This window comes from Balearica regulorum, chromosome 17 (assembly GCF_011004875.1).
Source record: "Balearica regulorum gibbericeps isolate bBalReg1 chromosome 17, bBalReg1.pri, whole genome shotgun sequence".
NCBI classification, from domain to species: domain Eukaryota; kingdom Metazoa; phylum Chordata; class Aves; order Gruiformes; family Gruidae; genus Balearica; species Balearica regulorum.
Window position 1 is genome coordinate 12197337 of NC_046200.1, and position 15514 is coordinate 12212850.

The 15514-nt window shown below is 40.6% G+C and overlaps 1 protein-coding gene across 6 annotated transcripts in view; it reads left to right on the plus strand.

Moving 5' to 3' along the window:
• The window catches only part of SPPL3 (signal peptide peptidase like 3), a 59445-nt gene extending 44955 nt beyond the window's left edge, over nucleotides 1-14490 (plus strand). For all 6 annotated transcript variants that reach the window (XM_075770015.1, XM_075770016.1, XM_075770013.1 and 3 more), the window contains 7 exons: nucleotides 2792-2870; nucleotides 3610-3722; nucleotides 8677-8783; nucleotides 9769-9932; nucleotides 11180-11379; nucleotides 12456-12565; nucleotides 13279-14490. In XM_075770015.1, coding sequence (XP_075626130.1) covers nucleotides 2792-2870; nucleotides 3610-3722; nucleotides 8677-8783; nucleotides 9769-9932; nucleotides 11180-11379; nucleotides 12456-12565; nucleotides 13279-13350 — 845 coding nt within the window. In that variant the 3' untranslated portion in view covers nucleotides 13351-14490. The remainder of the gene's footprint in view (nucleotides 1-2791; nucleotides 2871-3609; nucleotides 3723-8676; nucleotides 8784-9768; nucleotides 9933-11179; nucleotides 11380-12455; nucleotides 12566-13278) is intronic.
• Nucleotides 14491-15514: the final 1024 nt, after the last annotated feature.

Below are 15514 nucleotides of genomic sequence, written 5' to 3' on the forward strand. Positions count from 1 at the left end.
AAATTTTGGCCTTTTGATCTTTTTGCAGTTCTTTAAGAGACCAGCTGCTGTTCAGGGTAGCAGCATTCTTCCTACTGCTCCAGATTCGCAGCAGCTTTTAAAAGTTGTACTCCTCAGTCCACATACTGAGTCTGTGAAGCTTTTTAAACCCCTAAATAGCTCTCATCCTCTCCTGCTTCTCGTATATGCAGTGCAGGCTTTTCCCTCATGATTTAACTCCCAAGCTATGCATCCCCTCCAGCCTCTTAAACAAGGCTGGTGTTGATGGGTGAAATCTAAATCTCTGCTTTTAGCATGAGGCTTGACTCCTGTCTCTAATTCTGGAGGCACAGTCCTGTAGAGGTCGGTTGAATGCTGCTTTGATAACTTTGACCTATGACACATACGTTCTTTCCTAGTAAAAATAATTACTTTGGATAAATTCTGCTATATGCTAGATATTAGGGGAATATATACATGCGCGCACACACACATATATATGAGATATTATAAGGGAAGATTTATGACAAAAGACAAATTTTAATTTGTCAAGCTTATTGGTCCATTTATTTCCAGAATGCCCTTGACACTTGTAACTTTGTTTGTAACATTTGTGGTGTCTAAGTAGATGATGTTGTGTCAGTTGGGGCTTGTTGCAGGTTTAAGAGGATTGAGTCTGTTTGGATCAGTGCCCTTGGGTATCTTTATTCTTGAACCTGATTTTAAGATACTTTTGTGCTTTTCCCTGGTCTTGCATCAGGGGGTGTCATTAAGCACAGGGGACTTTGGCACCAGAACCTCTAAAATGCAAAGCTTCGTTAGAGGCAGCACAGCAGGATGTGGACCCTGCTGGAGTTGGGAACTTGAGAACTGTGCGACTTGGTCCCTCTGTCCCCTGAAGCTCAAGCAGTGCTATTTTACATCCTCTCTTTGTAGATTTTAGAGCCTGATGTTGGGGAACTTCTAAATTACAGCTGACGTCTGGTATCTTAAACCCCTCTTAAATCTTCCTCCCGCAAAGACTGGCCTTTCAGGGCAGAGTCAGGAGCAAGGGTAGGTACAGTAACAGCCCAGGGCCAGGACCAGCTGCTCAGCAGAGGGCAGAGCTAAAGAGTTGGCAGGTTGCCTGCAGACAGGAGTTAAGCCAAGGGATTGCCAATTGAATAATGGATATTGAGACTAGAGGGAAGAGAAAACTTATGACTGGAAGCCTGGACAGTCGGGAACGAGGACAAGAGTGGGTACTCTTGTGTATTTGTGTGATTACATTTTAATTCTTATACTCTCTGAATGAGCCCAGCTTGGGGTGGCAGCTGTTGGGGATATGGGGATGGGAGGCACAGGGCTCCCTGCTGATAAGAGCTGGAGGAGAGGAAGGGGAAGGAGAAACTCCAAGGGCAAAGAGGGGTGGTCTGGGTGAGGAAGGGTCAGTCCCGCTGCGGTGGAGGTGGAGAGGGAGCAGGGCTTGGGGCAGGCGGCGACGCGTGCAGGGCTTGGGGCAGCAGGGGCACGGGTTTTGCTGTGCAGTGTTCTTTACCCAGCACCTCTGAAAAGGTTCCTAGTTCAACATATGCAGACTTGCTGTGCTCTTCGTTCTTTCCCAACCTATTCTGACTTTTTTCCTCCTCTCTGAAATATGGATGGAACTGTGAGTTTCCATGGTGCTGTTTGCATACAGACACTTCAAAATTTTCTTTTTAAATGAATTGATCTTCATTTTTTAAATCTTCCTCCCACCAGAAGGGGCAGAATTGATGGGTGGAAAGGTGGGGTTTGGCCAAACCAATTTCTTTTCTGCAATTGACTTCAGCTGTGTACTAAAGAAAATGTTTGATTCCTTCCCATCATCTTCATATGAGAAGAGGAAAAAAAAAATCCCTTTTAAAAACCACCAACAACCACCCCAGTTTTTTAAGAAATGAGGAGAGCACAAAGATTTGATTTTCAGCATGCAGAAAATGTTGAGTGACTCTTCCATTTTCATTTCAGTCTGGTTTTGCTGCAACAGTTTTGGATGCGTGCTGCTGCTATGTCTGTGTCTCCACACCCTCACTTTTCAGCCTTTTAAACAGTCCTTAGGACAAACACAGTGCTATTTTTTTTTTTAATGGAAGGAAAAATGATTATAAATACCAGCAGTTACTAAATGTTTTTACAAATGCGTGGGTGGGATAAGTATGCTTCTTAAAAAAAGAAAATGTTTATGGAAATAGTCTATTTGGATATTTATGTATTTTTATCGCCCTCTTTTCAAAAACTTAAAGCACTTTGTATTTTAACAGTTGTAAGTTGCCAGCAACTCGATATAACTTATTTTGAATTGTATTGTGATTCAGTAATGAATAAAGGGTTGTGACAGAGATGGGGGATAAAAGTGACTCTGAGTTAAAAAGTGGAAAAAAACCACTGTATTATGCTGACTTAGTCTGGGTCATATATTGAAGAATTTTAAAAGACTCTCACAACCAGTTTGTAGTAAGTGCTCACATTTTTTTTGACTCTCAGAATATTTGAAAACTATTTTTCTTGCTGATATGATCATGAATAGCTTTAAGATTTTTATTTTTTTTAAGGTTTGGGGATGAGGCATTGCATTCCGTAGAGCTTTTATTTTGATTGAAGTTTGAGAGCGTACTAACAATAGAAGCTCTGCAGAAAACCTTGGAGCCTGTAGCTGCTCTTGCTTTAATAATACTGCAGCATATGATAATAGGACATTGTTGCAAGAGGTTTTTCAAATTGGAGAAGCTTGTTTGTGTACTGTAGAAATTAGGTCTGAATGTACTAATATTACCTTGTATTCTTTTTCTAGTCCTTGCAACAATAGCTTTCGCCTTCCTTCTGCTCCCGATGTGCCAGTACTTAACACGGCCTTGTTCACCTCAAAACAAGTAAGGACTTGAGAAAACTTTTTTCCTATCCTTGTATGTTGTATTGATTTCTTTTAATGAGAATTCTTTAACGGAGTCTTTGGTGACAAGCGTTAACCTCAGGGCTTCAGGGCTGATGTTTGTGCATATTTTTTGTGCCAACACCATGTTTACACTCTGAAACTTGGAAGCACGGATTCTGCTTGCCAGCCTGGGAAATGCAGTACCATTGCAGGGGACTAGGTTTCCCAACACTGGTTTTCAAGAAGGTTTGGCTTGTTTTGGCTGAGATTACAGAGTTTGGGATTTGGTATTGGATTTTAATGTTTGTTAACGTTGGGCTATGGATTTTAATGCTGTCTTTTTCAGAGACTGTAGTTACACTAGTGAGAATTACAGTTGTTAATGTCATGTTTTGAAACAATTTTTTTTTTAATCTTGTGACTGGAGTTCGTGTTGCAAAAAGCACTATCTTAGATGGTACTAGGAAATAGCATTCATGGTAACAATTTCAAGAGAGGTGCCAGGATTTACAGGGGTTTTTCCATCTCTGTAGTTCAGGCTTTGCACACGTTATTTGAATGTGAGGAAAGCTTTTATTTTGTTGCTGTTTTGGTACCTATTTGTGGCAAAGGAACTTCCCTTCAGTTGTTCTTGGCATCTTTCATCAGCAGTTGAGCCTTATTCCAACAGTGTTCATTTTCTGTTCTTTAAATGGAAACATAAAGTCTTCTAGCTAATGTTTATATGTTGTTCCTAGGATTTCCTTTGGCTGCTGCGGGCGTTTCACTGCTGCTGAGTTGCTCTCATTTTCTCTGTCTGTGATGCTTGTCCTTATCTGGGTCCTAACTGGCCACTGGCTCCTTATGGATGGTGAGTATGTGAATTAAGGGATTTTCTTTTCCTGCTGTTTTTTGCCTGTTCTGACACATCCAGTCACCTGGTGATGATTGGTGAAATGTGCTAATATTAATAGCTTGCTGAGTTGTAATATTGTGTGGTAGACTCCCTGAAAACAACTGCTGTCAGGAACATGCCAGGGTAATGTTTGGGACACCTGTTTTTCTGGTTTGTAGAAGCTTCCAGGGAAGTGCCAGAACACTCATGAAAGATATTTTGCACCTGTGTGGTGTAGGGTGAATCGCCAGTTTTAGTTAAAGATGTGTGGAGACCGTGGTTGTTTATGAATCATAACTTGATCTTAACAATCCGGTTAATTTTTGCTGTGCATCTTGTTGGTTTTTGGTTCAGATGGCCAAATTATTTGTTGTGAGAGACTTCACAGTAGCCGGTTGTCTTTGATCTCTTTGATGCTTGCCAATTAGGGTGGTGAGATTGGTGAAGCTGGCAGGCATCCAGTTGGCTTGAAGGTGTAATTTATTTTAATTTTTTTTTATGCTGGTTGAACTGAATTCACAGCTTACTGTTCTGAAAAGAAGCTTTCCTCCTCCCCTCCTGCCTTCCAAATCTCTTGTGCTAGCTCTGGCACTCATTTAATCACATGGTAAACTGATTCAGCTCACTAGAATGGCAGCGTACTCTTTTTTTGCCAGGCTATTTTGCTGCTGCTGCAGTGAGATGAATTGGATTATTGTGCAGTCAGGTATGTGCTAAATTTGGCAAAAGGTAAGTGGCAGCGTTATGGGATGCAAGAGGATGGAGTGGATATGATAGCAAAGGGATGAAGGGGTAGCCAGGAGCAGGACCTCTGCTTCTCAGTAGTGTCAGGCAGCTAAATTGGCTTAGGACATCTCGTGAAATGGCACCCTGAGGTTGTGATTGCTTGAGGAAAAATAGCTGGGATGACATTACCTGCCCTTGGAATTGTTTGTTGCAACAGAAAACATGCAGCCCATCAGCTTTCCAGCACCTCCTAAATGAGATAGCAGCAGCAGCAGCAGCAGGTCCCTAGCACTGGAACCTGTCATGGCACTTTGATTATTTCTTTTGTCTATAGGCATTGTGCTTCATTCATGCTTTTTGCTGCATTTAAAAGTTCCACCTGTTGTATGTTATGGAATACCTTTTAAAATACCCAGATACTAAATGAAAAAATGCAGATGAAGTTTGTTTTGTGTTAAGCAGAGTGAAATCAAGGGTGCTTTTGATCTGTGGCAGCTACAAAGCTAAATGGAGTGTCAAGTGTGGATTTTTCACAAAATCTGAAAAGACTTGTCTACACTGAGATAGCAACAGAAGCATTTACTTAAAAAGAGCTATATTTGTGAGCACTTCAGTCTGAAATAGTGGGCTTTGAGGTAATTAATCTGCAGAGTACTGAACTACTGGTTTCTGGGTTTTATTTCTCTTGGTGGTTGTTTATGATTTACTGAATTGTGTTGATACTGTCTAGCTTTGGAGTATTTTATCTAGTTTATATTAAGAGACCTTGCACTATATAGGTAAGCTTCCTGTCTTTTTGTTCAAATCCAATTAAATCAACGTTCGTCTGTGATATTGAGCAGGGAACAGCCTTCATCAGGGAAACAGACTCTGCAGTTTTACTCCTCATACGGTTCTGCTGCAAGTGGGATCACATCATCTCTGCCTTTTACCCTTTTCTTCTCATAACTGAATATTTGAGACCCCCAATGAATCTTGTTTGGAGGGAACCATGGGCAATAAGAACTGCTTGGTAATTTATGCAAGTGGAGCACTTGCTCGTCTTTAAGGCAGCGCCTGCCAGCTGCTGGGTGTGCTGTGATCTAACTCCTCCTCCCTGGGCAAGCAGGGATGATCTTCTGTTTCGCTGTCGGCACAAAATGAAACAGATGTTGTGAACATGCTTCACATTGCCTGGGCTGGTGGCTGGAGGGAGAAGTGGGGCAGGCGTTTGTTCTTAACAGTGGACCTGGATTTTTGTGTGTACGGTTCGTTGTTGTGCAATTGACTCTCTCTTTATGAGAGAGTATTTCTACTTTAGAACTGGGTAAAAAAGGAGGGGAATTACTTCATGGTAATTTCCAGTCCTCTCAAAATCCTGCCAGAACAGTTTTTATTGCTCAAATACTACAATTCCCCTGTCTGCACAGTACTTGATTGAACTGTTTCTAAAACCGAGGGACATTTTTACAGGAGAGAATGAGCAGATACGGTCTCCAGGGGGTCATTCTGGCATGTACATACAGGTCTTGAATTGCTCATTTCTCAGACCAGATTGTTTGATAGAATAATCAAGAATGGTTACTGTGCCCTGGTAAAGCCTGCTTAAAAGCTTTCCTAAATAGTGGACATAGCTGAGATGTACAATGGGAATGCCGTAGATGTACGCAGTGTCTATCTATAGCTACGGAGTGAACCGAACAGTCACGGGTAACCCAGGAACTGCCAGAGACCATAACTGCTGCGGCAGTCGGGCAGAGGCTACTTCATGATACGCGTTCTTATTCCCACTCTGTAAATACACTTCGAGAGTTTTATAGGAATGTGATTAGATCTGAACTTCAGTACCTGTTTCTTCCAAAGGTCAACTGGTGGCCTGTGGGGGAAGTTTAAGCCTTGCCAGCTGGTATAATGCTTTGTAAACCAGACACCGCGCCACCAACATCTCCGTGGTTTGTTTTGTTTGTCTGTTTGTCTGTTTCTTTCTTTTTCTTTGCTTTGGGTTTTGGGGTTTTTTTTCTTGTTGTTTTTAATGATGTGGAGTATATTTCAATGGAGATCTGCCTTATATAGTTTGTTGGCACTATCCCTGAGCTTGGGTATGGATGCCTTTGTTTCTCATACAATTTCTGGATTTTTTTGTTGGAAAAGGAAGCTGGCTTCCATTTAGAGAAGCCTGTTGGTGGTTTGACTGCACTTTGGCCCACATTACTCGTACTTGCTCTTGGGCATTCTTGCTTCCCTTCTGTTTTTTAAATTTACCGATATTTCTTAAAGCAGTTGCAAAATTGCATAATTATTAGCACGTGTATTTCACTGTCATCTAAAGGACTTTTTTCCATCTCCTTTTCTACCCAATATTTGCGTAGTTTGATGAAAGTGAGTTGCGCATGTGCCTGCGCTCATTTCAGCGATAGAGAAGTAGAGTGTGCGAACAATAGATGAAACTTCACACTGGTTAAAATATTTCCACTTCTCGTTAATTATAACCTGGAAATCCTCTCCTAAATATAGGCTTGCTTGAGCTATTATTAACATTAGCTTTAGAGAAACCTCTTTGATTTGAGACAAGCTGTTCCCTTGTATTTGCTGTTCTGCCAGAGGAAGTCTGTAACTCAAGGCTATATTGAATTACTGAATGCATTTCGTTTTCTCGCTGCTTTGCTACATCAAATTCTTTAAACCTCAATAATTTGCTTACATTTCCTAGCTAGTTATGCAGCATGATTTAGGGTACATTTTTATCTGAGTAATCCCATTACTTTGTTAAAACTGGCAGCTGTGACAGTTACTGTTGTGCTACGCGTGTCAATTCTCAAAAGATAAGGTGGGATTGCCAAAGTCATTGCTGGGATGCAACTCCTGGGCACCGCAAGCAGCCACGCTGTCAGGCGTTCAGTAGTGCTTTTCTCCCCTGAAGCTGTGTGGAAATGTTTCCTTAGTGTTTTGATGGATGTACTCTGCATCTTTCAGGTGAAATGCAAGCATAATTTTTTTTTTTACAGTTGCATAATTATAGCATAGAGAATCCGAATGTTAACTTGTACATTTTGGCCTAGTCAAGTTGTGCTGGTGGGCATATATGTGATGAATCAATTTTTCCTGCAGTTCCAGTTGGTCAAAACAGGATTGTAACTTTTTACAAATTCTGTGTCATGTTAGACAAATACATTTTGTTTACCAGTGTCTGCATACTTCAGTGAAATCTGGTCCCAACAGGGCCCCATTATTCCTTGTAAGTATACTGATATCATAGATGAAAGTTGATTTACTTTTTAAGTTTTTTTTAATTATTTTTTTAAGCGTCTCTTTAGGGATTTGCTTATAACCAGTTTAAATATATTCAGTTGTTGAAGTTGAAGGTCTTTGGTAGCTAAGGCTAGACCTTAAGAAGCAGAAAATCACACAAATGTGAAGACTGGGATATTTTTAGTGTAACATCTTAGTTTTCTATCCTGACAAAATTCCCCTTGACACAGAACTAACATCTGAGCTGCGGCATGTTGTTCATCCTGTTGATCTGGCTGAAAACCCACCCTTGGGAGAGGGGTTAGGAAAAGACTTGCCCATATTTTTTTTTCCCGTTGGTAGGTAGGCTTTCACATAGATTTGTGTTATTGGGAAATCCCTGTATATCTAAACAATAATATGTGATAGTCAGTGTTACACAATCTTGCGCAAGCAGAAGATTTGAGCGGGGTTTTTTTGTCATATCATGTTCTACCATGTCACGTAACCATGCTATTTCTGAATTAAGAGTTAAGAATTTTATTTATTTTATGCATTTACTAGAAAACCTCCTAATAGTGTAAAAGTAGAGGTTTATGTTTGGGGCACAAAGAATTCAAAGTAGTTTTGTTGCTTCTGGTTTTAACTGAAAAGTCAGTGTTTTACGCAGGAAACAGTTTCTAGGACACAAGATATGGAAACATTTCTTTGTGGGTAGTGGAAGTTGACTGGAATGGGCAGTTGTGCCTGCAGAGGGGCTTTTGCTTCCCTGGGGGTGTGTTCGCAATTGGCTACTGAATGTGTTTTGACTTTCCTTAACTCTGGTAAGAAGAATTTCACTATCTGAAATAGTAGACAGTCATCTAGTGCATGCAGTGCTGCACAGGTGCAGAGGCTTCTTTGGGGTGTTTTTTGGGGGGAGGTATTGGCTTGGGGTTGGAGTTTTTTGTTTGTTTTGCTATTTTTAATGAACTAATTATGTGCTTGCATTTTGTAGCTCTGGCTATGGGCCTGTGTGTTGCAATGATAGCCTTTGTTCGGTTGCCGAGCCTGAAGGTTTCCTGCTTGCTACTTTCTGGGTTACTAATTTATGATGTCTTTTGGGTAAGTGTTTTGTTTGGTTTTGCTAAAACTGTTTTTATCCTTTGGATTTGTAATTGGCCTTGGGCCATTTTTTACATGAAATGTACTAGTATGAAGTTGATGAAATCTGGCAAAGCCAGAAGATCAGCTTCATTGCTCCATTCTGAGACATTAAAGTCTGCAGCAGGATACAGAATGATTTCCTTGCTAATTAGTTGACAAAAGCAGAAACATTATTAGAATATTTCAACTTTGGCATATTATTTATATTAAAAAAATTGGACCTCAAATTTTGAAAGCCTGGCTGAAGATCAGAACAAGCATTTCCAAGTAAACACAAAGCCTTATCCACGCTTGCACAGTACGCACATGCCAACTTCTGATTAGCAGTGAAATCTGCAAACTGATTTATAGCCAGTAAGGTTGGCATAAAATGTTACTGCAGTTTTACAAGAAACCTGACAGAATATATTTTGTAATAGCGAAAGAATCTTGTTTTACCTTTGCATAACACTGAGCACTGATCCAGGGAACCGCTTGCTGACAGCTCTGGCAGCCAGTCAGTTTCCCAGTGCAATGAGCTTGTAGTGTAAGAGCCTGTTTGAAACAAGTCTTGCATCGTTCCATTTATGAGTGAGCACTGAACTTACCTCTTCTCTGCTTTCAAGCTTTCACATATTTTCAGTATCCAGTTACCTGCCTTTGTAGCCCAGGACTACCTGGACTTCTAGTCCACACAGATCCTTTGCCAAACAATCTCAAGATATTGATCAATATCTTGCTATCAGAAAGTATATTCCAGTTATTCTTGAGGATTAATAGTGTAAAAAAACTTGATCTGAATTTTTTTAAATACATTTTTCCTTTTATCATCATACAACATATGTATATGGAAAATTTGGACAATATGCTTTCTTTTCTTGAATAAGGAAAGCAAAAATACATGCAGCTTTGAGCTGCTATATAATTGCAGTTTGTAATTTCTGATGATTTCCTTGCTCTGTAGGTCTTTTTTTCTGCCTACATCTTTAACAGCAATGTTATGGTGAAAGTGGCCACACAACCAGCTGATAATCCCCTTGATGTTTTATCCCGGAAACTTCACCTGGGACCAAATGTGGGTAGAGATGTTCCCCGTCTGTCGCTGCCTGGTAAACTTGTATTTCCAAGGTAAAATCAGCAGTTCTTTTACTGTGTTATATTAGAGAAGTTTTCCTGCCCCGTACTTTTTAGTAGCACTAATTCTATGGGAAAATATCAAGTTAGTTCCCTGTTTAGTCCCTCCCTCTTCATGATAAAAATGTATATTGTGAGTCATCAGGGTTGGACACTTTGCATTTGCTGTCTCGTAGCATGCAGAAATGATCCTAATTAGGTTAAAAGGCAGCCTGTTCAGAACAGGATATGCTTTTTGACATATGTGTGAGTTCTACAGTTTAGTGACTGCTATTGTAGGATTTATGACTTAATGCTTAAAAGCAAAAGAGCTGAGGCTTATTATAACATCAGAATAGTCTTGATTACTGCATAATTGCAAGTGGTTGGGAAGGGCGTTAGAAACTGATCTAAGCAAGGATGGCTTACCGGGTAAGTGCTGGGAGGGAGATTATTCCACATCTCTCTACTGCAGGGGTTCTGTGGTGTCTCGGGTTCTGAACTAGATATGCATAGACCTGGTGGGGCAGTAGGCTCCAACGCGTCAGCAGTTATGCAATATGTCGGCATATTTACTCTACTCTTGTTTCATTAGATGTTGGGATGCTGAAATTACAGAGATTAGGAGTCGATTGTCTGCAATGATAAAAACAAAATTGTTCATTTTGTCAACTCTGTGATAATTTAATTTGGCTTCATTTTAATGAAAAATATCTTCGATTTAAGATAATGGGCAATTTTAGTTCTTAATCTACTTAGTAATTGGCTCTTTTCTGGGAATCTGGTGAGACCATAGTTTTCTACATGTTTTGTCTGAATGAGGCAAAGACCTGAGAAGTCCATAAATTGACTCATTGCCTTGTATTAGAGGTGATCTGTGGACACAGGAATGAAGGTGCACTATCAATGTTAATCCAAACAGTTTGATAAAATTGTCAGCTCCCACTGACACTTAGAAGAGAGATGATTGAAATACTGAGTTGATGGATCTGTTTCATTGAGCGAGTTAAGAGCAAAAGCAGCTTAAACACTACTGGTAGAAATAAACTAGTTTGGAGCAACGTGTCATTACTGTCAAAATGAGTATTTAAAACTGAGCTGAGGTGGTGACAGACTCAGTAGCGAGCATTTAGCTTCTACTACATAAAAGTTTGCTGGTAGAAAGAAGGGATGTGCAAAATGAAGCTCAAAACCAAACTGGACAAGTCTCGGGCTTGTCGCCTTGTGCCTTAGGCATGAACCCAATCTCAGTTGCTCTCCAGTTCCACAGGCAGCCACTTCTCTATGCTGGGGATTGGAGATATTGTGATGCCAGGTCTTCTGCTCTGCTTTGTCCTGCGTTACGATAACTACAAAAAGCAAGCCAACAGCGATTCCTGTGGCGCCCCAGGACCAGGGAACATCTCTGGACGGATGCAGAAGGTCTCTTACTTTCACTGCACACTTATTGGATATTTCGTAGGTGAGTAATTAGTTTAATATGGATAGCTGCTTAGTGAGCAGAAGTGGGATTATTGTAGTAGGTTTAAAAGATGATGAAAGCAAGTGTAAAGAGGCTTTGAGAGAAGGCTTGGTTATGTTCTTTTTTAGTCCTCCTCTCTTTGGGTTTCATTGGCATGGTCTAGGGAGAAAAACCCTTCTACAGTCTCCTTCTTAAGTTTTTTTGGGGGGGAAGGTGTTGCATTTTATTTATAGGATGAAACAGATTACCAGTGTATTTTTGTTAGCAACTTTTTTATACTTTGCTTTACTAGCATAGAAGCTGTCATAGCTCATACCTGGGATATGGGAAGAATATGGGAATTTCTAGATAGGCTATGGTGTGCAAGAGTACGTCTAGGTAATTCCTGTATTTTTGTATTCTACTGTTAATGCTTATGATTCTGTGACATTTTAGCACATATGGAAAATCGTAAGTAGTCAACACCTGGAATGCTGTTTATCATTTAATGCAGTAATGTCTCCTCCGTAACATAAAATAGTTTCCCCCCCCCCCCCCAAGGTCAGGCCAAGTGTGTGCATATCCTGATCTCCTGCAGCATTTCTGAGGATGAAATGGGAAGATCATTTCCTACCAATAGCCTTCCTCGTCCCCCACCTCCTCTTTCCCCCCTGTGTTCCCTTTGGGAAAGTGTCCAGGAAAGTCATTCCTGGTGCCTACAGCCCTTCCTCTCTGGCTAGGGGCCTCAGGCTGACAGTCGCAAGAGGTACCAGCACTTCAGCGTGGTGCCTTCAACAGCCTTCCCTTTGCCTTTCGTTGCATTTTGTTTTGAGTTCTTTTTAGCTTAGTCTTTGAGATTCAAAACTGGAGCAAGTGACTCAATACAGCCTAATATTAAACACAGCCTAATATTAAAACAGAATAATTTTTCATTGTTTCGTTTGTTTCAAATGTATTGGGGGAAAGTGAATCACAGCTAATTAACTTTTCCATAGCCTGTCTCTTAAAATGGTGGGGAAGGGAGCCATATGTGGATGAAACAATGAGAACATCCATATACAACCTAAAGATACCATAGTCACTTTTTTCTTTTACAGGTCTATTAACTGCAACAGTAGCTTCTCGTATTCACCGGGCAGCCCAGCCTGCCCTGCTCTATTTGGTACCGTTTACTTTATTGCCGCTCCTCACCATGGCCTATTTAAAGGTAAGACAGGATGGTATCTTTGCAGCAGGAAGCTCTGGGGGTCAGCCGGAAGCGGGTTCAGTGTTCTTGCACTGGGCAGCAGTTCTTGTGAGGATGGCATGTCCTTAACTGCCCTGACCCAGAACTAAGGTACCGCTGCTGCTGGGGTGAATCTTCATTTTGGAGGACTAACACAGACCAGTTCCTGAAATAGAAAATATAAAGTACCAGTAATTATAAACTAACTAAATTCTGAAGTATTAAATGCTGATTTAATTAAATAAGTGAATTTGTCCTCGCCCAGCTGGTCATGAAAGAATATGTGCACAAAGGTAGAACAGAGACTGGAGGGGCAGATCCTTGTTTACCTCTTTCCAGTCACCTGTTCGGAACTGAAATTTTAAAGCATAACCTTTCCTGTTACAGGGCTGTTGTTGAAACACACATCTCGCACTCTGCAGAGCGGAGCATAGGAAAGGGCAGAATTTTTCACCTGCATAAATACTTCCTTCCCATCAGAAACCCATTTTCAGTAGATCTGCCCCCAAAATAAGATGTTCTAGCCTGACAGGGAAAAGATTTATTTTTTACTGTCTTTATTGTAATTTTTAAAAGGGGAAAAGAATAATTTGCTTTAAGGCATGCTTGCAATTACATATGCGTTTTAAAATCTGAATTCTGGGTGGACTTTAAAATTTCTGAGGGCACGGTCCTTCTGCTGTTTTCCTGCCTAGGGCGATCTACGTCGCATGTGGTCTGAGCCTTTCCACTCCAAGTCCAGCAGCTCCCGTTTCCTGGAAGTATGATGGAACAGATAGAAAGTGACCTGAACTTCTGCCTTTGTCCTTTTCACTTTAACTTGTGGCTTTGTCATCTCCTAAAGCTGGACTGGCTGGTACTTGGGAAGGTACCAATTATGGGACTTGTTTGAAAGGACTTTGTATTAAAAGGAGGAAAAGAAAAAAAAACCCTGAGATCTTGGAGCTCCGCGTGACTCTCTATCTCCCTGCAGATGTGGAATTAGGGACCCTTTGTGCAGCTGCAGCCACTTTTCCTCTTTTCCTCGCTCGGATGGATTAGTACCAGACTATTACCTTTGTGAGAGAGGAAGAGACAGACTTGGAACTGAAAACGGCTTGAGGTCGTTCAAAAACTTGTGAACACTAAAAGAAAAAACGGTTAAGCAAACTAAACCTTCTTCAGAGAACCCCTCGTGTACATTGGGACCAGTTTCCTGCTGGACTTCGGTTTTGAAAAGAACTGAGACAGAAAGTCTTCTGTCACAATATTGGTTTTTGGTTGGTTTTTTTTTTGATTTATTAAATATTTCCTGTGGTGTGAGGTTACTTATTAAATCCACAGACATTGAGTGACTTCTTGCAGTATACATATAAAAATTTGTTGTAACAAGTTACGTTTCCACCCAGATGTCATGTTGCAGTGAAAAAGGGCACGATTTTTATACATATATATATACACACATATAGATATATATATGAATAAATAAAAAGGAAAACCTGCTAAGATCATGCTATGTAGCAGACAGGGGCTTGCTGTAATTTTTAGCATGTAGAGCAGTTTACTATGGCTTTCTTGTATATGGACCTACAATGAGCTGCTGTTCTTTTCCCCCTCCTACAACTGAACCTGCAATTTAAAAACAAGTGTAGTATTTGTACTGATTGTACTCATGGACTTTAGGGGATATTTGATTTTGATCAATGTAGCAAACTAGGGAAGAAAAAAGTTCAAACCCAACCCTGTTCATTTGGGGGGGGGAGGGGGTGGGGGTGTCTTTTTTTCTTTTTTCTTTTTTTTTTTTTTACAAACAGCTCCCTTGCAGGTTTTTAGTAGTTGACCCAGTGCATGTATTATAGCAGCAACTGTCTTTGTGCTTTCTGATCATAGTAATGTATCACTTGTAAATACATTTTTTCTATTTTCTATTTTTTTGTATTTTTTGCATTTTGTTTCATTAGTGTGCTGTACTTTTTCCATGCCCCTGCCCCTTAAAGAAAAAAAAAAAAAAAAAAAGGAAAAAAGAAAAAGAAAACTGTCCTTTACTGTTGTGACTGGTTGGAGTTTGTGTGTTGACTGCTTTGTACCTGTAGACTGTTAAAATGTGGATTTTATTATTTTTGTTTGAACCAGCAGTTCCAGTTCTTCTATTTTTTTGACTGAAAGGCTTCCCTGAGGTAACTAGAACTTTTGTCCTTTAAAATACTCTGCCAAATTGGGTTTGGGGAACTCTCCCAAAGGCTCGTAGCTCTTGTTAGCTGGAGAGATGCTGATAACTGTTAGCTGACTGGAAGGAAAACAGGAATGTTTAAGAACAAACCTGACCAGTAACATTTCTTTGGGGTACGGTTCCGTTACAACAGGTAAGGAAGCTTCAGTGAAACGCATGATCCTTTCTGCTCTGTCAGATGTTACAAGAGCATATTTAGTGCGGTTTTTGTCCCGTCATTTTGTACTGTCATTAATCAACTTCCTCCTCTGTTCTCGAGCAGGTCTGCCACTGCTCGCAAGCAGAGGGACTGACAGGGCTGCTGGCCTCCAAGCTGACTCTAACAGATCTCTGACACAGGTAAGAAGCAACAGAGCCTTCAGGGGCAGGGGGCTCTAAGATTTTTTTAAGTGTGCATGCAGGGGGGATGTTGTGACTTTATTAATCCCCCCCCAGTTCCTATCTTTCACTTCGATGAAAGCATTTTCTGTAGCATGTGCCTGCAGTGCTCATCATCGGGTAACTGTCACATTTTAATGAAGTAAATAGTTTTTAACTAAAAATCTGCTTTTACAGTTCATAGCAGCTGTTAAGTCCCAGACTTGCAGTCAGCTTGGGACAAAAGAAAGCCATTGGTTTTCAGCTACACACCTCAAACTTCAGGTGAATAAAATATTGATGAGGATATTCAGAGAAAAGAGACACTTTTCTCCACCTCACCGTGCCCCCCCCCCCCGAGGTTC